We start from the raw sequence: 23,431 nt of genomic DNA, 5'->3' as shown, positions 1-23,431 counted from the left end.
CGCCCAGGCTGTATTCAGGTCAGCAGGTGCGTTGCCTAGCCCAGCGGGGGGACTGTCCGGGAAGGGGCAAAATAACCAAAGAGGGGTGTCCCATTGGGGGCCATCATTGTGGGAATGAATGAGCAGCTGTCGCATATGCATGCAGGCTTAAGAAAAGGGAAAAAAAGGGGGCATAGAAAGCATGGTTACGCCACTATATCTCGGTATGACAAACTGTAAAATAAAATCATGTGGACAGGTGGGATAAAATCGTACGCTATTCACGTGGTTTTACATGCATTCGTGATTACTTTGAAGAATATAATTATTAAAACAAAATGTTAAACTCGAAATCAGTATTTTCAATAACATGTTCAATAACTATCAGAAAACGTAGCTCAATACGGTGTTATGCGAGCATGTGCCATGTACATTTCTTGCGTGCCTTCAATGTTGTTCCTTTTGTTGATGTTGGCTATCGTCTTTAGCTTTATCAGGCACCGACAAGACAAAAAAAAACATACGTCATTATGACGTTATAACTCGTGTGTGGTTCTTTTACGTAGACAGCTACAGACGTACGCGACTTAAGTACGTGTCACACTGACAAGCACGACACGTGCACTGCAGATACGTACGTACGTGACCCCGTATCATCGTCGTCTGCATGCATTGCATGCAATGCATGAACAGCTGATCGGTGCCACGTGCTAATGTTTATTCATCAAGCCAACGATTGTGTACGCATACCGGCCCTTGTTGTATACCTTTTGCACAGTGTACGTACGTGTACTGTGTACCGCCGGCCTGCCGCAATTGTGATCAGTCGAAGGGCCGTGTGGGTACAGGAAGCACCCCAAACTCGCCATTAATATCTCAGCGAGTCCCGACCAAAAAACTCCTGATTTTCCATCAAAACAGAGAGTTAATTGGTCAAAGGGAAACACTTTGATTCAAAGGGGGTAAGCACGGCCCTCAACTGAAAAAAAACCCCACTGTATCTCCTTGGAAGTTACTTTTTTTTTCTATGTCTCCACTGTTTCGTTTCTGTTCAGAAAGTCTTCCAGAAAAACTGGTTGTGAGCTTGATTAATTCCTTCAAACATTCTAAATCATGGCACAATTAGAACTTCTATGTTGTGAAGTTGAAAGTGTACGAAGAGCCTACCTCGATCCAGTCTTACTAAACGACGACAGAGTACTACGGAATCTTCTCGAAGCCGAGGACAAATACACGCCGTGCTCGGATTATTTTGGGAACCAATTTCAGACAGACATTAAACCTTTCATGAGGAAAATGGTCGCGCAGTGGGTGTTCGAGGTGAGTAGAATTTTCCTTTTTACTTCAGCTGGTGTCATGATATTTGTACATTTTATTTCTGCAACTGTTTTAAAACCTCCCTGCATTTTGCCTGAAGAATCTCCCACCAACATGACCATGCCAATCGACCCACCAATCGACGGCGATGTAGGCCCATGGTCATGATGGTAGGCCGGCCTAGGCCGGCCTAATTTCAAGCTCGGGTGCTTGCATATGCCTTGTGCTTGGTTGGCCGGCCGCGCCGGGACCGAGCTTACCCTAACCTGGATTGCACGCTTTCCCCCTGTCTAGGCGGGTACGCGGGCACGAACGGTCATGACGGTTGATATTAAAATGTTCATGGGGTAAAATGCTGTAGGCCTATTTATAATTTGTTTTGAATTTTAACAGCATTTAGATTTTATCACTGTTATTATTTCAAGAATTTTAAACTTTAAAACGGAGATTAATTTTCCTGCAAAACTAGGAAATAGACTACCATTTTGCGGCATGATGATGAACGGCAAGGGACGCGTAGGCCCCTACTTCTTTTTGTTGGCTGTAGCTGCGGTGCGGCTGCAGAAAGCGAAGCTGAACCCAAAAGCAAAAGAAATCGTAATTTGTCACAAATCTTAGAATCGAAGACCAATATGATGAGCCTATTTCGTCCAGCGCTCAGTTGCATGTGCCAATTGTGAGAGATATTATTTACAAGACGTATTGAACAGATGTAAACATTATTTCGTTTGTGGCGTAAACCCCGAAGTTAGGTTGAGCCTTTTTCGATGTAGGCCCAGCTTTTTTCCTCCGCATTTCGGTCATTTGGGGCTTTTTTTGCAGGACCAAAAAAACCGGTCCTTGTGCTCTGCGTGAAAATATATAATATTGTACTTTTGTAGCACCTGATACTGACTGTGATAGCTTGCTCGATCGTTATAAATTATTTAACAGAAACAAGCTTTCTTTCTATGTAAAGGAATTCCAGATCCTATTGAATAAGTAGACGAATTCCGATGGAGACGATCGCAAGACGCGAGACAAACACCTTGCCTGAACTTATTGCGCGCCTAGCATCGGCGCTTACGATGTATCCACTTGTTTTCGCAACCAAAAATGCTATCTCCCCATGATTTTCTTTCTGAGAAACCTAGTGGTGCCGACCGCCTCTTGACATTTCCCTCCAATTATTCCTGATTTTCCCGCTATTTTCTTCAGTTTCCTCGTGGAGCTTTAAATAAAATATTAATTGTTTCCTCTCGAACCACTAAATTTCCGGGGGTATTTGGCGCTAAAACTTGCAGTGATAACACTAACAGGGCCCCAACATCATGCCGAAAACGTGGATCTATATGCTTGGAATATTCTCAATCTCATGAACCTTTTTTCGTTGTTCTTTATACTTCAGCTGAAACCGTTAAAAGAAGTTTAAATTAAAAGAAACCTTTCAATGAATGTGCTTTGCAGGAAATATTTTTCCTCTGTTGAATGTTGGTTTTACTGTGAAGCTGTGTCTCTTCGATCGAAATAAAAAAAGTCGCGCCAAAATATTAAAGATATGGCGCGCCATTGTTTTGACTCTCGGGTTGAGGTATTATTTCACCCTGAAAAAGTCATTCCCGCAAGTTTAAAAAACGAAGATAATGTTCCTAGACTAACTCTTAATATTTCTGGCGCTTTTCATATTTCTTGCACTTTTTTATTTTACAACCTGAGATGTTTATAGTTACTGTTGCTTAGTGTTAGCGCAATCGTGCATTTTGTGGTTGATAACAATTAACAACCATGTTTCCACTTTCATTGTCTGTCCGACAATATTGCGGTTTTCAATTTGAACCGCGTCTAAATATATTCAAAGAATTTCTGTTCAGCAAAAATAACGTCTTCTGTTCTTACCTTTTTCTAGGTTTGTGAGGAGCAACAATGTGAAGAAGAGGTGTTTCCACTTGCAATGAACTATTTAGACAGATTTCTTGCCGTGCAGCGCATCAAGCGAAGTCAATTCCAACTTCTCGGTGCCGCCTGTATGTTCCTAGCATCCAAATTAAAGGACACCTTACCTCTAACAGCCGAAAAACTCATCATTTATACCGACAATTCCATCACCTTGGATCAACTATTAGTAAGTATCCCCCCCCCCAAAAAAAAAATCAATTTTATAACTTTAGTAATTTCCGTTTGTATTGTAGCAGATAACACTGTCATACAGTGTCATTTGGTGTCTGCATTTTTAAACATGACGATCCTTTTCCCGATTTTTTTAAGGACAGCCGGGGAAAAAGATGGATTTAAAATTCCTTTTATCTGTACCGGTGGCCGGCATTTAACAAGTGGTTGAAGTGCCTTTGGGGAATGGCCTGCTTCCTGCGGTGGATCTCTGATAAGAAATCGGCGGATAAAACCCCACTTAACAGAACCATGAGTTTCCCAGCTGCGAGTTTGTTTGAGGCCACATCTGGTGGATCCGGAAATAAGTCCACCCAAATCTCATCTGAAGTTTCGTCATTGCGGAGAATAGCGGTGATAAAAAAAAGTTTCACAAAAAAATTGTGTCTGCGATGCGCTGAGTTTGAGGGTAGATTTTGCGGCGCCGCGCGCTGCACTAGAGGAACGGGAGGTCGGAGATTCTGAAATTATATGGGCCAAAAAGGATACATTGTAGCACTTCTGTCCCGAAACTGATGTATCTATTTTTTGGGGGGTGGAGTATCTGCCTGGAAACAGTACTTCGTCTGTGCTATTTTTATATGGCCTTGCTTCGGCTGTGTAGAGGATCCGTGAGCTAACTGAGTTTTTTTTTCGTTGCCACCGAAGTACGTTTTTAATCAACTGGGTGATGGGAGTTGTTGGAGAAAATTTGTTACATTTATCCTGTATTTAATATCGACATTAATTATTGCCCCATGAACATTGCTGAAAAAGATCCGGGGACCGTACGTACGCGTTGCGCGGTGCGGGGGATTTTTTTTTGGCGGGGGGGGGGGGGGATGTGTCTGAAGAAGAGCTTGATTGGGGGGGGGGGGGGGCATTGATGGAAGGAGGATGCCATCATTTGTTTGTGGGGACAATGGACATTCAAAGGGATGAAAACCTTCTATAACTGATCACTAAGGTTGCATTTTGGGGAAGAGGTCCTTTGATTAAAACATTTACTCATTATAAATTAATACAAGAGTAATTGTGGTTTTGATGGTAGGGTAACTTAGTTTGAGGATTAAGTGTTTGGCTGGCTAAATATCCATCTGGCTTTAAATTAGACTTCTGTCAATATAGAAAATTTGCTGCTGGTGCAGATAATTAATTAGTCTGTTCAGTATTTGATCAAGTACCAATATCTCAAAAAAGTGAATTTAAACCCAAAGTAAAAACTTTGTTATCTTTGGGGAAATAGATTATATAATTTTTTTATTCTAATTTATCTTCGATTGTTTTATTAAAAAAAAAAACCCATTTTTTAAAACATTTTATTTATATTCAAATTTTGTTAATATATTTGGGGTTTTTTTTTGGGGGGGGGGGAGGGGGCAGGGGGGTACCTCTTGTTCTAGAAAGAAATTTCCAGTGGTATACTCCTGACCTGGCAGTGTTCCCTTTATCTCGGTCTGTGGTCTGTGTAATTTTCGTGGTTTCCCTGGGAACATTTTTCCATGAATGATGCTGTTTATAAACTCCATGGGCCTGTGTTTAATTGGCTTGCTCTTTTTTGAGGTTAACTAAATTTGATATTTCCTGTGTGGGCAGTAAGAAACCCTACATTAGGAGATAGTGCAGTGCTGGTGGTCAACCACTCTGTGGTTACTAATTGGACAAGTTAAAACCATTCATTCGTCATTAATTTGATTTTCCAATGTGTTGACATTGGATACACAAGAACCTAGGTTAGGTTGGATCAAGCCACTTTTTGGCTTCATTATATAAATATTTGTTTTGGAGAGAGAGGCGTTTATTTCCGTTTTCCGTCACCAGTCAAAAAGAGTAAAATTATAAATGAATTGTTTGAATTTAGCTTCGTATTTGTAAGGAAAAGGTGGGTTTTTTAACACAAAATGCGTGAAAAAAATTAGCAATTTTGGAATAAGCCAGTTTGGTATTTCAACTGCCTATGCGCACAATAAATAGGTCACGAGTCATTTGGGATAATCGCACGCTCATTGAAGGCGCATGAACGCTCAGGAAGAGTGGAGACAGGCGCACGATGCTTTCGTGTTAATTACTAGCAGAATGAATGGGCGTTCGCATACCATCGCGTCATTGATTTTATCCCGAATGACCTTTGACCTGACTACTTCATCGAGATACAGAACTGGCATAATTGAGAGTAGGACGCTCTTAATATAAAATCTAAAACCTAAGTCCGTTTTTTTAATGTAGGCTGATTAGTGTATTTGGTGTTATGGTATATGTTGTAACATATTCAATCCATTAAGTAAATTATATGCATGTGATGACATCAATGCTATAATTAAATCATACTCTTCATTATTCCTTCAATCGATTAATTTTTGTCTGGTTTCTTTTCTCTTTCTTTCTTGTCTCTCTGCAGCATTTTGAACTGATTGTACTCCGTAGGTTAAAATGGGACCTGTCTGCAATAACTCCGCACGATTTCTTAGAACAGATCCTCCATAGACTACCCATCTCAAAGGAGTGTGCCCAGAGAATAAGACGGCACGCTCAGACTTTCATCGCCCTGTGCGCAACAGGTAAAGATTTTTTTTGGGTTGGAAAAAATTGTAACTTGAGCGTACAGGGCCCCAAAGCATCGTTTTAAAGAAATACTGATGTGTCCCGTTTTTCCATCTGGATTATGAGTAATCTCCGAAAGGAACTTCAGGTCCGAGTTCTGTGATTTATTCAAATCTCTGGTCCGATATTGAAATATTACTTGTGAGGGTTGGATGCATACCTCTAAAATGTTCTTTCTGAAGGTAAGTTTTAATTTACAGAAATTTTTAATTTTTTTTTTTTATTATTATTTATTAAAAAACTTTGTTTGGTATTAGTTTTATCCTAGTTTATTCCAGTTATTGTTTGGTTTGAAAGTACTGAGAGCATGCAGGGAGGAAGTCAGTCATACAAAATAAGAATAATTTTTCAAAGAAACCACATAAGGCAACTGGCTCAGTTGGTAGAGCACTGAAACAGTAATCCGGAGGTCGCAGGTTCAAACCCCACTCCATTTAATTTTCTTTGTTCAACCTTAAAATATAACAAAAAATATCAATAAGTTATAAAGTGCTAGTGTCTGCAAAACAAGTACAGTAGGAAAAAAGCTTATTCATCATCACTGTAGTTTATACTACCTACCAACAGAGGGCGCTGTGCATGGTAACAAGGCCGCCAATGGGCTGAGGGCATTGATCAGGGCTTAAGCGGGTGTCATAGGCACACACATTACACAATAAGATTGGAGACACAAAAGGCTGTGGAATGTGCAGACAGCTTCCCAGACAGTTTCTATGGCCCCATGCCCATGGAATAAAAACAAGAATTGAAGAAATGCCCAGCCTACATGCGAAGTGTCCAGCCAACACTATAAACAGAATAATTAAAAGAAGCCTCTTTATATCAGTAGTAGTATTGGAGGTTTCTTTTCCTCCTGATTTGGGGATTTTGTATCAGTTAAGACATATGAACATGCAAGCCCATAGTCAGTTACAACATACAGGTACTTCTAAACTATTCTTCCCCCTCCCCCAAAAAAGTCAGTCTGCATGAATAGTGCTACCAGATCGGCCAACAAGGTTTCACCATTAAGCAGTCCTCTTCTTTTTTTCTCTCACCAGTAACTCAATATGTAGCCACCCAACCAGCAAGCTAGATTTCTTAGTCAGGCGAGGTTGATGGAATTGGCGCCTGTGATTCCGAACAAAGTTCCTTTTCTTTGGGAACAGCAAGTGTGGTTATTGGGTTATAGGAAAGAACCTTGAAAACGCCTGTGTTGTAATTCCATGTTTTTTAACGCAAGGAAATGAGTGGTAGAAATCTATTGGCAATTACAAGCAAATGCCTAACCCTTATTTCCACTCCAAACATCGTAAATTCAGGTTTACACAACTGTGTTCCCTGGTTTAAAAAGTGTGGCCCACATGATCCCCCCCCCCCCAAAAAAAACCCCCAGAAATCTGTGAATAGTTTAAAGAGCCAAAAGTTACTGAAATCCCTTGCCATCAAATTCCACGAGCACTAAACTTGTAGTTGAACAGTTTGTCACTCGATCCCCAAACTAACAAACGGAGGAAAATTGCAAACCTCCTTTAAGCAAAAGGACGTTTAACTTGACACCTCTGTGTATTTGCAGTCGGCATTCGTACTGTCCTGCTTTTTATTGTAAAATGAAAGCATAAGAGAGAACCGTGAATATGCAGAAAACAAACAATCGCTGGCAAAAAGGAAAGTTGCACTTTTAACAATAGAAGTAATATATCGGCATTCCACACGGTCCAAAAATACATACAATACAAACCTTTGTCTCCCCATTTAAGTTTAAAGGAAGTTTAAAGAAGACTTGAATTTCAGTTTCATGTACAACAAAGCTAGTTATAGTCAAAAAAAGACAAAGTAAAGGTCACCCTTCAAAAAGGTTGCAATCGTTCAAAGGGGAAATTGAAGTCTTATTTTTGTCTTAGTAAGTCGGGAGCACACATCATAAGCAAAAAATACATCTGAAAAGTATTCAAAAGTTAGAAGGTTTGATTAAAAAAAAACTACACCTGAAAATTATTTTTAATGTTTAATTTGGAGGGGGAAAAAAATGATAAAATGAAGATTTTGCACCATAGCAGAAACTTGATTATTTACGTTAGTTTAGTAGAAAACAAATTATTTACATATGAGCATCATGAAATTCTCAAACAAGTAGATTTTCATTGGTATTTTCTTATTCATCATGTTTCATTCGTTCATTGCAATATATAATACACTTTTTCCTCTTTAGACTATCCAAATATTATGCCTTTAATAACTGTCGCAGTTGAACCACCTTTAAAGTTAGCCGCATGATTGAGCAATGAATAATTTTGGGCGAAAATTCTTGCATGTACACACAACTCACACTTTTTATTCCTTTTTGAAATCACTGACCCTCGACCCGTAAAAGCATTGACCACCATCTCTGCGAAACCTCACTTTTTGCATTTCACTGAAAAAAAAAAAAACAGAGAAAGATGAAATAACCCAAATGCCATTATTTACCCTAAAAGATTCTCATACAACTCAACATCTTCATGTGATGCTTTGTACTTAATCTTCAGCAGAAGAGCCCCCTTGAAACAAAAATTAGGGTTACCCTGTTATCATTCGCTCTCCTCTCCTGGTTGAAATTGGATAATCAACTTTGCCCTTCCCAAAAGAAGTGGCAAACACACATTGAGCCTGAGAACTTCCCCCGGCTGCAATGCAAAACAAACTTTTGGCCTCTTCTAAGGGCTTCCTGAGAAACTCGGCCCGTAAGGCATCCCATTTTGTTCAAGGGGCTTAAGTGCTCAGAGAAGAGAAGCGGTATTTCAAGAGGTATCTGAGTTGGCAGCATGGCCCCCTTTCAGGGGAGCGCTCCAGTATCCTGCTGGAGTTTTCAAAAGATTCTATAGGGCTGCCTAGGCTTTATTGACCCATCGCCTATTGTTGCAGCACTGTATGGAAATGCCTGAATCAGGCCATGGTACATGTACATGTACAGTGGTCAGATGTTGTGGTGGATTTAAAGGGAACAACACTGAGACCAGTAAAGTATTTTGTGGCCAATTGTGGGCAGAGAATTTTTGCTGGTGGGGAGGGGTCATTCACTTCACATGCACATGTAATTCTAATCTTTATTATCTGAAACAGAATAATAAGTGTTGGTTTACTTAGATCCTTGGATAAATGTCTTCTTTGTTCAAATGCCACTTTGTTGCGCAAGAGCCCATACTGGCTGTGGGAAAATGAACAAATCTGAAATTATGGCGTGTCATTCTGTTGCAAATTCACAAAAGTTTTGGTGTTTGCATGAAATGAGTTGACACTTGACACCGTACGAACCAACCTTAAATAAGGCCAGCTTAAGATAGGGTGACAAAATTTGGACAATTAAAGTGTTTGGGCAAAAGAGGATAGTTCAAATTCTCAACTTCCTCGCCTCTCATTGGCAAATAATAGAGTATAATTACTATAAAGAGAATGGGTGCTTTGCCTTTATAGGGTGGGCCCACTTTTTACAGAACTTTTTACAGAATGCATGTACATGTATCATTTTGAAGTAACCTGACCTAGTTTAATGTAGGTTGATATAATGTGCCTGGCCTAATGTTACATTTTGTGACAAAGTGGTGATAATTTCACATCACATTGAAGATTTTGCCCTGCCTTCCCATAGATACCGGGTACATGTTTTATGATCGAATGTCATGCTCTTACAATATTTGCCGTTAATCTCTCTGGGAGTTTGTTTTGTCTTGTTGTATTATTTCCATGACACATTTTTTCGAAACTACAGTTGCCAGACCCACTAGAAAACGAGCATTAAAAGAGCTAAACTTTTGACACAGCAAAACAATCGTGTTATGGTGCCAGTGTCATATTTGGGTTGGCGTTAATTTACAGTATAGACGTAAAACTGCCTTGATTTGTGGGTACGAAGTGATATAATTTATGCCCAAATTCAGTAAACTCTGTTCTCATAGGTCCAGCTGTTAATAAATCTACAAAAGTGCAAAGATCCATATTGTGTCAAAGTCAACTGGAATATTTCTGGCCATTTATTTGATTGACACTTTTTCGGGACTGGTGAGAAACTCACAATTGTGCCCTCTCAAACCAGTTGTAGATTTTGTGTGTTTTGGGCATGTGAACTTTTGAAATAATGAATTATTACTTTCACCAATGCACTTTTTGTGAGTGTGGGGGTAACTATATAAAAATTATTTGTACAATTGCTCATAAATATTAAAAAAAACTCTTTTTATTTTACACTTTAAAACAATAATATTGAGTGTTTGTACAACATGCAAGTTTTGTAGCAAAACGTTCACAATATATTTGAAATACAAAGAAAAACTCCTTTATAATGGTCCCCTTTTGTTTTTGTTTTTCAGAGTATAGTTTTGCGAGGCAAACACCATCAATTATAGCAGCTAGCAGTGTAGGTGCTGTAGTGCACGGTTCATCACATATGCCAATCCCGAAGCTGATGGACCAACTACACAGCATAACGAAGATTGAATTAGTAAGTACCACTCGCTCCTGCATCCATCCGTTACCACTTTATCATTGGCTGGTACTTGGTAGAGACATCTCGGCTCTGATTGGTCAAAAGTTTCTAACCGGGACTGTGATTGGCCGAGAGATACCCTGGCTCTCAGATGTGTTCATGACTGTCTGAAGTGGATTGGATTACTTTACCTCACAATGCAATGTTAGCCTTGGCCCACTGTACACAACTTGAACAAAAGTTCACATTCTTCTTCAAATGACTCGTACAACAGCCAAAAAGCCCGGGCATTGTCCCACTGTTAGCCCCACATACTCAGCCAGTGCTCAATTGTAAACTGAGTAAATTTATCTTAAGAACAACTTCGTAAATGAGACTTGTCTGTGGCGCGTCAACACGCAGGTAAAACTATTTACCCAACGGGTCCATGTGAGTAATTAGCGCTTGTGCTTTTTTGATTGGTTCATAGAATGCAGAAGGGGGAAAATCCTGCAGCACACAAGGCCCTGGGGGAACCATGTGTTTACCCAACAAATCCTTTCCCTCACTTTTTAAACATGCCTGGAGGCTTGCCAACCTGTCCCTTAGCAACCACTAATTAAAGACCCTCCACAGCTACCTAGCAACTGGTGTCCGCAGGCATTTTGATTGGTCTTGAGTGTCGCCCATTTGGGTACCCAGGGCAAATATAACTTTTGACCACGGGGTTTCTCATAGTCCACATTTCAAGTCAAACAAACTTTGTGTTGAGACGATACCGCTTCACGCACTTTGTTTCCTACAGGTAAAAAAACCTCTCTAGTTAAAGTGGAGCCGTAGTTAAGGCGTTTGATCTCCTATTCTTTTCAAGCATCCCTCTCTGCCAACTTGGCAGTTGGCAGGCTTCGCATAATCAGGCTTCCTTGTAACGTGCTACTAATCCGGGCCAATTTTCCTCTCAACTTATCCCTCTTTTTGCTCTCAAAAGAATGGATTCCCAAAAGCCAATTCCCAAACTATCTTGGTACCTGTTCACTTTTCAAAGATTCGGCACCGAAAAGAGCCCCTTTTCCCCAGAGTCAGTACACCACAGCATCCCCAGTGGTTGCACCATGTCTTCCACACCACTGCTAATCCCAGCTGAAATTTTTAGAGCTGCAGTTTTACTGCTTGAACCAGTCTCAATCTCATTGATACACTTGTAGGTTTTCCGTGATTGCCAGCTCTCAGTTTGCTCAGGGCACCAGAATGATACCCAACAACTGCCTGGAAATATTTTAATCCCTTAGACGGGTTGTCGGGACTCCCATAGCAACACTGGCACAGACATTCAAAAGGTTTAAGAACTGTCGCTGCGCAAGTTGCGCAGTAAACAAAACACAACTCAAATTCTTCATTTTTCTCCAGTCAAGAAGTTGACTTAGTTCATAAGAACCATTCAGTTTCCACCAAAAAAAAAGATATGAAGAGAGTCAGTACATTAGTTCCTTAAAAGTAAATTATTTCTTGACTTAAATTTTCCTTGTCAGTGTTTAAATAAATTCTGCGTTTCTTGATTGTTGCTGCAAGAGAAAAGCAGGATTTTGGAGTCGGTGACCCAACCCAAGCCTGTGTCATAAAATAAGTCATTTTTACATTTTTAGTCACCATAGAAACCACATCTTTAAATATTTGAGGATACTTTTTTTGGGGGGGGGGTCATAAAGATGTCTAGAGGGACTTTCAGGGAAACCAATTTTATAATTGAATTGACCCTCTTGGGTATATTTTGTGGAACAGGAAGGCGTCCACATCCCATACCTCAGACTAAATGGATGTACATGTACATTCCTCAATTCCATCAGCTGATTTGAAAAAAAAGGTTTGCATTCCACACAGTAATCAGAATTCCATTTACCTAAAGGACCTCATTGAGCTGATTTTATTCATTGGAGGCCAAGCAAGAATTCATGTATCTGAAGCCATGTTCTTAATGGAGCTTTTTGTAAAATTCATGCGAATCCAATTCAACTTAGCCTGAAGCACACGAGGATCCCATGTGAAACACATTTGGACTAAACTCTGCCAGAAACTTCAGACATCCTTTTTTCATCAGTTAATAAAACGCCTATAAAGTATGGCATTGCAAGATGCTGAAGACACCTAATAACCCATAACCAGCTGCTTTCCTTCTTTCCTTCTTTCCAAATTCCAAGTAATACCTCCCTTCTCCTCTGTGGTCTGCCACCATCAGTAAAAGAACAACAAAGCCCAGATAAGGGGACAGACAATTCCTGCATAATGTGTGAAAATAAGTCTGGGATTTAATTGGAATTCCACGGGGTCTGGACATCAGGAGGTGACCTAAGGTTACATCAGAATGGGAGTGCATTCCAATTTCCGGAACAAAGCTTTGCCTGGTGGTAATTGCCAATGCATTGTTGTTTTGTTCACTAGTCCTTTTATTACATCAGATGCGTGCGTGGGAGTACTAGTGGTTGCAATTTAAGGCATGACATAGCGCAGCTGACCGTTCTGAATCTAATGTTTTGTAGAGATGTTGTCCTATCATTCCCAATAATGTCTGCCGACTTTTAAAACTTAATGTGCAGCATAAAGGACCACACAGGGTTTTCTTGTGAGAGACCTTCAGAAACAAGCTCCGTCAATTTGGCATGGTCACCAATTTGGCTTGGTCACTTTTCGTTAGCATATCATGGAATTGATTTCTCTAGCTTGTCATTGACACCCATTCAGCTTGCTGTTTGTAAACATTTCTTGCATTTTTGAAATGTTGAGACACCGGTTTTATGTCTGCAGATCCCTTTCGTTTTGTTTGATGATGTGGTCATGCTCTGTGACCTCTGACCGCATGTGTTACCTCCCTGTCCCTTCACCCCATCTCCCCCCCCCCTTATTTAAGGTTGGATAACCTTTTTTGATTCCAAAAAAAAGTAGTCCAAAAAAAGTGTTAGGGAGCAACTAGATTGTTCCTTGGAGAATTCGAGCAGCATCTCTCATAGCCATGGCCGGCATATTTGACTGGTATCTCTGTAAGATGATCTCTGCATCCACTACTAAGCCTCTCAGGCCATCCAGGCTCAACTCAAGTACTTTGTGCTTGTTGCACTTCCCCTGCCAGCAGCGCCGAAAAGTTCTCAGGTTCCCTCTGAGGTGGCCCCATAATTCAGAGGATCGCCCTGTCTGCTCCCTTTTCAACCTCTTTCCTCAAATTCCAATGTCTCGGTCAGATACTTTGTGCGCGCTGAGGAAGTTTACACTGCAACAGGTGACCTACTTTTGGTTACCCTCCCTGAAGTTGTTACCGTGGTGATGCGGAGTTCTGCTACCTGATGGAATGCGGGGACAAGTTCAGTGGGGTTGGTCCGTACTGCCAGCCGACACCTGTTATTGGCCGTGGTCCATACCCAGTGTGCCTCACACTTTGCGAAAGGGGAAGGCATTTTGATGATGGATGAAAATATCTCCCCGGTTTTCATTGGCACTGCTAATCAATTAATCCAGTTTATTTTCTCAAGTTTTTATTGCTGGGATCTAAACATGGTCCTTCAAACTGACCTTTTTGGAATTTGCTTGTTTCTAATGGATTGGGGGGGGGGGGGAGAACACTAGGGGCTAAGGCGGTAGGGTTCCTTTGTGTCCTGTCCCAGTTTTCATCAGGCTGTCCAATTGGTTGAATAGTTTGAACGAGATCATGTGTCACCAATAACAAGCGAGCTTACTTTCTCCTAAACCCAACAAGCAAAGGGAGGTTACTCTGGGGTCATACTGCTGTCTATAGAAAAATAATCACCTTTTTTGTCACTTCCGACTTTTTTGTCCTCTCCAAAAATTGATCACACATACAACCGAGTAACAACAACAAGACCCCAAACATGACCAACCCGAGATCTCAGCCAAGGTGCGCCAGTATTTATTGATCTAAAATCGAGTCGTCTGGGATTTCTGAGCAAACAAGCACTTGGAAAGGATACATGCACCTTTTGGAGGGAGATACCCTATGTGCGTGGACTCAGTTTCTATGGTGCCAGGAGAAGGAATGCCAGTTGTGTGTCAAATTTCTTACCACTTCCAATGGACCTTCTACTTTTCCAAACCCTGGCCAGATTTCACCCCTTTGTTTATGCATACACAGGTCCGACAACCACACCACCCCACCCACACTGCACTGAAAACGTAGAACCCCAGAAAATCTACCGGTACCTGCGACAGAGATGCTGCTTTTCAGGGTTTTATTTTTTCAAAAAAATTGACAAATTAAAAGTGCTGGATTTGGTCTGAAACATCCAGAGAACACATTTTTGAAAGGGGGTAGTTTTTAGTAGTAGTGTTTCAGGCTTTTTATTGATATATTGGTGGCATCTCGGCTGCGAGATTTGTAAACCTGTTAAGCTTATTCATCTAATTCTTGTCAAACTTGACTCTAGAAGTTTTTGTGTCCTTTTGATATCTTGGAAGTTGGAACACTGAAAAGCAGGAAAACATCATTCCGTATTCCGACTTCAGCACTGATGATGCGAATACTAGTTCGCTGTCTTTTGTCAGGAACTTTCATGTGCATGTAGGGTCAGAGCCCTTTTTTCAGGATACTGGATTTGGTAGTTTTTTGGGGGTATTTTCATCCTGTAAAGTATTTAAACAGAGAATAAAAAGGCAAGCAAGCATGATGTTGACCCCTGTCGATATGCCACAGGGAAGTCAGACCACTGGGTGACCTTCTGCTCTCCTATTAAGAAATCCTTGAGGCCAATCCAGGCAGCAGTCTGGCCAACTGAGGGATATATTGTTCCCTGTGCAGCCGAAATGTGGACTGATCGGGCCCTTTACACAAGGCTACTTAACTTTACACCAGTGGTCCTGTTATTTTTGTTGGAATTTGGTACAAATTACATTGCCAGATCCAAGCATGTGATCCTACAAGGGCAAGCACCCTGATACCATCAGAGTGGGTGGCACAGATAAGCCTCTTGCTGAAGTCTTTTTTCCCTGCCTTTCATTCTTAAATTAAAGAGTTCCACAACACCGTACAAAAGTTCAGTTTTTTTGTATTGTATGGTAAAAGGGTAAAAATTAACAGCAGAGTCACTGTGATAGAAACTCTGTGATCTGACTGCTGACAAAGTGTTAATGTGGACGATAACACAGAAGCCATCTTGGATTTACTTTAGAAGAGTTGTATAATTTTCGGAGACGGATACGCGGAGAGGTGGCTTTGGAGAAAGCAGGTCTAGTGCCCAAATTGTGGTAGCAGAAATTAACCTTGTTTTGTAATAAGCCAAGAGGGGGGGCCTTGATACAACATTCAAGGCAGAATTAAGCCTCTGAGCACACTAGCCCCTTTAATAAAAAGTTCCTGCTGTTTGAAAAGGAATGCGGTGGGAGCGGGCAGGCCAGAGATCCCATGGCATAACAGACATGTGTTATGTGTGCAATCAACCTGTTTTGTTGATTTGAGATAGGAAGTTTTGATTTGCTCTGGACTTTATTCTTGCCCTGCCATAAAGTTAGCCAACTTCAATATTTGTTCAGGGCACTCTTCGTATTTAGGGTGGCATACCAAGTAGTACATGTAAATACACAAAGTGTGAGGGGGGTGTTTTGGTTGCAGTTAAAGGGCATATTGTTCGAATACTGAAGAGACTTTTTATTTTGCTGGTGCATGTTATTCATGTTGCCAAATGATGCCATAAAAAGAGACTCCTTGAATTAAAGTGGCAAATGGTGTTCACTGTTACATGTACATTTCTCTTCTGAGGCACAGATTGTGGTTTTGAGTTCAATAAATAACTTGAATTCCTTCACTGACCTAAAACAGTTGTCCATGTACAGGCATGCAACTTTTCCTCAGATCTGCTGATTTCCTCCTTTTGTTTCACTTCACTTTTACAAATTGGAAAACAATTTACAAAGTCTTTTGCATGTCTCCTCCACAATTCTCCCTTACTGCCACTGTGGTCTGGTAATTGATTATTTCTGCTCTCCTGGTCGAATCAAAGCTGTGCCCTTTTTTTTTGTATCCCATTTTTATACCTGTATCGTCTTGCGGCCATTGTTTATACACCACAGTGATACCTCCGGTTGTCACGTTGCGCAAATTGCCGCCGTCTCGTGTCCCACTGAGGGGGCCATCAGAGGCAAAGTGGCTTCCTCCTGGTGCAGGCGACAATAAACCGGCGCGGACGCACCCGTGACCTCCGCTTAAGGAATCTCGTCAATTTGGAAAGTTGAATCAAGAAAAAAATGCTGCTAAAAATGAAAGTATGAATTCGCTGGACTGAAAATAACATGCAATTAATGCATGATCGTGAAAAAAGGAGGGAAAATGCAATCCCAAAAATCTAGCAGTATTGGTGAATAGCCAAAAGATTAGAAATAGAGAAGTAACTAATAAATAATTATTTTCATCGTTATGAACAGAAATGGGGAAAATATAAATTGTGCATTTGGTCATTGTACATGTAAGATTGTCCCATGTTGTTCATTTCACACCTAGATCAGTGACCAAGGACACCCATATTTTGGCCTTGGACTAAAAATTCTTGCTTAATCCATGGTTTCATTTTTCTTGTACCCAAGCAAATGAAGTTGAAATGTGATGTAATGACACATCTATGAAAACTAAAAACCACTCATGTTGTCGAGATATTAAACACAAGGCAGATATCAATTATGGGTTGGGAGGGGATGACATTTAGTTGAAACAAATCCTCCGTTTGGAAGCAAGTAATTAAGAATGCATCAATGTACGAGTGCATGGACTTCATCTTGGCAAAATTTCAACTGTGGGTGCAGACAAGTACAGTTGCTTGAACTCTAGATTTATGAAGGAAATGTTCACATTCCAATCCCAAGAAACAGTGGCAGCCGATCAGACGAAAACCCAACCAAAAAATGTACCACCACCACAGAGCCACTGAGAGATTTATAAAACCAGATGCGTAATGAGATTAAATCCTAGTCCTATAGACACCCTCTAAATCACTCACTGTACCCTCACCTGAACCACTCAACCCCCATTAAACACACATTCTTGGTATCAAACTTTCTTGCCTGTTTTCATGACGGGTGTTAACTTTTTAAAAGCATCAACAAGAGAGAAAGTCTCTAAACAGTAAACACGAAATGTATTTCTGGTTGGAAGTTAAAATTCATTATGAGAGAGTGAGAAGTGAGTTTCGGGCAAATTACCTGAAGAATGTTGCAACGATAAGACTGAGAATGCCATGGGAACTTGAATTTTTTTCCTTTTTATTATGGGTCAATTGGGGTCGGCAGAAGTTGACTTGGGGAAAGACACATGACTTCTGTGCCATGGCTCTGGGGTGTTTACACTGGATGGCCCGATGAACTTTCAATATTTTCCCAAGATTCTTACCACATGGACACATGTAATTACAAGTAACCATGGTGTCCTAAATGGCATCCTAAATGGCAAAGTAAAGTCCTTTCTTTGCTTTGTTCAACTTTTTGTTCAGTTCGCTCATTAATTTAGAAAATACTGCTCATTAATTTAGAAAATACAATGATCCAGATGTTCGCCTTATTTGCATATTTTTGATATCTTTGGGCTATTTCACACTGAAATCACGGTTGAATTGGCACTTTTCATTGCCACTTTTGTTCAGCAGTACTTTTGACTTCCTGGCAGATGAAATGTATGCATTGGTTTCCATCGTACCAGAAACCAGCCCCATTCAATCACCAAACAAATCCAAGAAAGGGCCACGGATTCCCCCAACACATCAATAATCACCGGGCTTGGCAACACAGCCAGTATTGTGTGTGCCTTGAGTTGGCCCATTTCTGAACTTTTTACCAGACTCACCAGAAATGCGCTAGGCCCAATCATGGGAAAGAAAGTTCAATGCACGTTGCAGCTATGCCGCCATACAGGTGGTCATGCATGTATATTAACAACCCAGACAGGTTTTTTTTTTTTACCCCTTGGCATGCTGGGAAAGCAGCTTCATTTTGCATTGAAATTCCGGAGATGTTTGGATTTCTGTTGCCATTTGCTAATTCTGCTGGGACGGATTCCAGACGGATTCCAGACGCGTTCGAAAACTTCACATTTCATGAGAAGATGACCGAAGGTTGCATCTTTTTATGTACAGACCCCTTTATTCCATATTCATGTCACTTGTCCTCATGATTTCAGCTACCATTTTGGGGTCAATTATTGAACACTTTTTACTGACTTTTCCTCTTGGTTGATTTTTTTGTGCCCTTTGACCTCATCTTCTGTGAATGTCAATCACTAGATCAATTAAACAATCAGTGTACAAAACAACTACAGGGGATACAAAAATGTTTCTGCCTTCTATATTTAGGTTTGTGTTTTGGGGTTGTTTTTTTCAGTGTGTTTTTTTTTTCTCAAATCAATCTGTGATGATGAGTGGCCTTATTACTTACCCGTTGACCCCTATTCTGCGAGTAAAGAAAAGAGCTTTCATACAGCAACTCCACTGGGGAATTCTGTTTGGGACAGACTTCCGATTTGGCCCAGGGAAACCTGGCGGCGGCGGCCATCTTGTGTGATGCAAACTAACAGCAGGCTTTCCTTCCCCCACCCAGGGGATTTGGCCCAGGGGTTACTGTTCATAGTGGGGCTGGCACTAATAGGAGTTTTATGACTTGGACACTGATGAGGGTAGAGGGAATTAACGCAGCCCCCACTGGCAGTGCTCGACACAGGCTTCTGACCTTGATGTGGGTCAGGATAGCCGATTGACCTTTCCCAGAATGCTTTGGTGGAGGCCAGGTGGTTAAAGGAACTCCCTACTTTAAGTCAAACTGCCACAACACAGAAGTGCGCTGTTGGTGTATCTGAAAACCTGTGTTTACTTTACTGAACTTATAAGTCAAAAGCTAAAAAAAAAACCAATTGATGTTGATTTTGTATGTTTCTTTTTTTTGTGTGTCATCACAGGACTACCTCATTTCATGTCAAGAGCGAATGGAGTCGCTGCTATCGGACAGTCTTGCTCATCCGGTGACCATCGACATTACCGAGGCCAACAAGCACCACGAGAGCGAGTACGAGAAGGAGCAACCAACGACGCCAACCGACGTTGAAGATGTTGCCAAGCTCCTGGACCAGTCAGGACCAAGCCTGTCCAAATTGACGAAACCACGGCTACAGGCACCCCAGAGTTTATCATAACACTAGCTCTTTAAGTACTCATTCCCTAAACCCCCTTCCCTCGTGAAAATCTCTCAGGACTTCTTAAATTCCTGGGCTACTTTAACCAGAAAAGTTTGACAAGAAAACGTGCTCAGCATCAATTGGTTGAATACCAGTCACAAACACTGGTAACCTGTGTTAAGCAAATGATTACAGTGCTTTGCAAATTTCTGTGCCCAGGATGGGCACCGGTGAGGCTCGTCAAAGAAGTCTTGAGATGTTTTCACTTGGGACTTTCAATTTTTGTTATGAGCTGAAGACTGTGGCAGTCGATAGCAGCACGACACTGTCCTGCTTCTTGTTGTTTGTTGTTGTTTACATGTCAAAGGAGACGGGCTGCCCGTTCATAAACCTCGTGCATTGGATGCTGGTTTGAAGTAAAATGGCTGTTTGACATTCCGGACACCGGCTACCTCTTTACGGCAAGGCTGGTTTATTGGTACTTTTTTCCCCAGACGAAGCTCGGCAAGCCCCAACATCATGTACCTCCCTCAAGCCCTAGCCCCAGCCGGACGGGTTTGCCAAATCCTGTCTGAATTTGGTGCTCTTTTACCGAGTTCCTTATTTGCCGAATATTGCCATAGGAATCTTCACAGAGTATTTGGATTTGGCAAACCCTTTGCTGGAAGCTGATTACAAAAATACACACCCCCCCCCCAAAAAAAAAGGACCGGCTGATTCTGTTTGGAATGTTTTGTCCAGCTGGCCATGTTGGACCTAGCTCAATCTATCTTTGTGTTTGTTTCTCTAATCGCTGACAAGTAGGGCTGGAGAAGCCAGATTATGTCAGGGCTGGTCCCCGAGACTGTAGCATCAAAGTAACCTTTCACCCTTGACCTCCAACCTTTCACTCCTCACACGCACAAAAATAAAGGTGTAAAATATATCAAAAATAGATTTTAAAAAGTATAAGTGTGAGGAAGGTCGGATTGTTCCAGCCCTGGATTTGAGTTTGAAAGTGCGAATAGGATGGTGGTTGAAAAGGCAGTTTCAGGATGTAATTTCAGTGCATTTGAATGCAAATATTTTTAGTTTGTTGAAGTGTTTTGTTGAAGTGTTTTGTTTCCATATACTTTTGTTTGGTTTTGTTGTTCTGTGCATAGCTGATTTGGGATGAGAACAAGAATGCGAAGAACTGCGTTCATTCCTCAAAATAAATGATTTTTAAAGATTAAATAAAAAAAAATTACAAGTGTGGCCACAGCCTTCTGTTGCCAACGTTTTGAAGAGTCGAGGTTAAAAATATTCATTTTGAAGTTGAGATTTGTCTGGAGTAATTTGACCGACAGTGGATAGAAAGCAAAAGAGACATTATTTGGAGGAGAATTTTTTGTTTTTCGTTCGCAATATTTTTTTTTAATAATGAATATATTCACCGTACAGCAGCTTATTATCGAGAGTTATTGAGAAAATGTGACCATTTTTTTTTTACTTTTGTCCAAATGAAATCTGACAAATCAACGATACCTCACTCTTTTAAACTTAAAAAATTGGCAGATTCCATTTGTGACTAGAGACGAAAGAGTTGTACTATGCAAGCGGTTGATTGTAATTTTATTGTGGGGAAAACAGACAATTTGACTTGTTCCATTAAAATGGAGCAGGCACTTAATACCGTTCAATAATAGTTTGAATAAAATTTGGTGCGTTAAATTGTGAATTTTTTTTTTACATTTGTGAAATGTGTTTTTTTTTTCACATTCATTAATGTATATAATCAAATCCTGGACCAAAATCAGAGAAACATTTTTACTTAACGAGATTTTCTTGAAAAACAAATGAGTAAAGCAAACTCACTGAATTCTGTGCAGATGAAATTGTGGTTAATAATATTTTTTTAATGAGTTAAACATATTTTGATAAACTGCAGTGTACAAGTAACTAGGTTGCAGGTTAGTTAAACTAAACTAATGGATAATCCAATGAATTAATCCTTTTCAAATTTTTGTTGTGAGGGTGTTTTTGAAACTTTATATAACGACAGTAAATTTGACTGGGGAAAACATCAAGTGAAAAATTATTTTTTTTTTAAATGCCATTTTCACAATTTGTGTGCGAAACTATAAAGTTGTAACAAGTGTTTGCGGTGGCTTTTTGTATCCTAATTTTTTTTTTTTAATTACAAATTCTTGAATGACTTTACACACCATCACCGTGCAGTTCAGAAAAATGTGCTTTCATCTCTTTGAGTCACTGAAGCTGATGAAATAATGCATTAACCATTAAAACATGGTTATTGTATTATTTGTGTATGTGCCAAGCAGTTTAATACCCTGGACCGAAAAGACAACAGTAATTTCTTTTATACACTTACATGCTGGCACCTTTTTTTCACCTTCACTTTATTATTGCTGAAATTTGTTTAACGGGTATTATTGTAAATTGCATACGGAGTTCCTTCTTGTTTAAAAAAAGTCCCTTGAAGTACCAAAAATGCCACTTTTTCAGCCTGTGAGTTTTGTTTGTCGATGGATTTTTTTTGCATTATTTTGCAAAGAATTGAGTTCACGTCAGTAATCGTTTGGATCAAATACAGATGTCAACGGTATAAATCAAAACAATGTGATCCTTGAAACAGTTGGAATATTTGCAAACGTATTTGTTACTGTCACTGTACCAGGACCATGGAAAGAAGACGGTGCTTTTACCAGAATACATTTGGCAAACTTTTCTCGACAACGTTAAACAGTAAATTTTAAAAATGTACATATTTTCTATGCAATGCAAAAAAATTGTGACATCGCATGTTCGAAGTTGGCATGTGGTATCTCGGGGCTGTAAGGAACAGTATGCATTTTTCCAGTTTACAAAAACTTTCTACAGAGTTCTTATATTGTATACAACTTTTTAGCCAATAAACTGTTGAATGTTTTTTTACGGAGATTATTTTTTGTTACTAATTTTCTAGACCTTTTTCTCCTGATAATGGTCTTATGCAGTGCACTTTTTTCCCCGAGTTTTTTATGCTTGTAACAGTTTATACTAGTCAATCACTCAAAAGTCAATGAAAAAGAAATTTGTATGCATATATTATGCTTTAGAATTTTGTATTTTTAGTACGACTTGATTTGAGTCAAACAGTTTTGAGTGGTCGACTGTGTTGTGGTGAGTAGTCGTAATTGATTATTCACAAGTTTTGAGAGTTTTTATATTTACCCAATTGTTGTGACATTTTTATATAGCCCCTTTGAAAGCTTTTCATACCATACTCTTTTTCGCGAATTTTCCAGTTTGCTCGTTTTTATATAGACAGCCTTTGAATTTTGTGGAATGGAGTGAACTATATAAAATGTGCTGTTGAAATAAGAAAACAACTAAACTTTTTGAAATCACACACCACGCAATCATAATGCCGAAAGGACAAGCGCTGACCAATGGAACCCGGGCGTTTGTAGTACACCAAGTTTGATTGGCTAGTCAAATAGGAGAGATTCAAACCATACGACTATTTTATGAGTGAGTTTGCAGCTTATGTGATCAAAAATACTTCTGTACTCTTGTCGTTTTTTAAAGCTAAAAACAACATATTTATCCAAGCGCTTGATTGTTTGTTGTATTAGACCATAAAAAAATCTGCTTGAGATAGATGTAAGAATGTCCTGTAATAATACTTTTTGAGGAAAATGACACCCCTTGTTTTTATTATAGGACTAGACGTTTGATTTATGGCTAACATGGAAATATTGTTTCCGAGAAAGTCAGTAATTATTTTATGCGCACACAGGAGGTGCGCAAAAGGTCTGGACTTTGAGGCGTGGAGGAACGAGAAAGAGACAATAAAAAAGGAAAAACAAATGAGAATACAA

At 40.0% G+C, this 23,431-nt stretch overlaps 1 protein-coding gene across 1 annotated transcript; it reads left to right on the top strand.

Moving 5' to 3' along the window:
* The first annotated feature begins 758 nt into the window (after positions 1-758).
* On the top strand, positions 759-23,431 carry LOC119722677 (G1/S-specific cyclin-D2-like). Its single transcript, XM_038192924.1, has 5 exons — positions 759-1,299; positions 3,182-3,397; positions 5,819-5,978; positions 10,347-10,477; positions 19,371-23,431. The coding sequence occupies exons 1-5, from the start codon at positions 1,093-1,095 to the stop codon at positions 19,602-19,604; spliced, it is 948 nt and encodes a 315-aa protein (XP_038048852.1). The 5' UTR covers positions 759-1,092; the 3' UTR covers positions 19,605-23,431.

Source organism: Patiria miniata, unplaced genomic scaffold (assembly GCF_015706575.1).
Source record: "Patiria miniata isolate m_02_andy unplaced genomic scaffold, ASM1570657v1 HiC_scaffold_16, whole genome shotgun sequence".
In the NCBI taxonomy this organism is placed as follows: Eukaryota; Metazoa; Echinodermata; class Asteroidea; order Valvatida; family Asterinidae; genus Patiria; species Patiria miniata.
Note: the sequence above shows the minus strand (reverse complement) of the source record. Positions and strands in the feature narration are given on the sequence as shown.

Coding starts and splice junctions, on each gene's coding strand:
- LOC119722677 (XM_038192924.1), top strand. CDS start 1,093: ATGGCACAATTAGAACTTCTATGTTGTGAAGTTGAAAGTGTACGAAGA. Junction 5,979..10,346: donor CATCGCCCTGTGCGCAACAG/GTAAAGATTTTT, acceptor TTTGTTTTTCAG/AGTATAGTTTTGCGAGGCAA. Junction 10,478..19,370: donor GCATAACGAAGATTGAATTA/GTAAGTACCACT, acceptor GTGTCATCACAG/GACTACCTCATTTCATGTCA.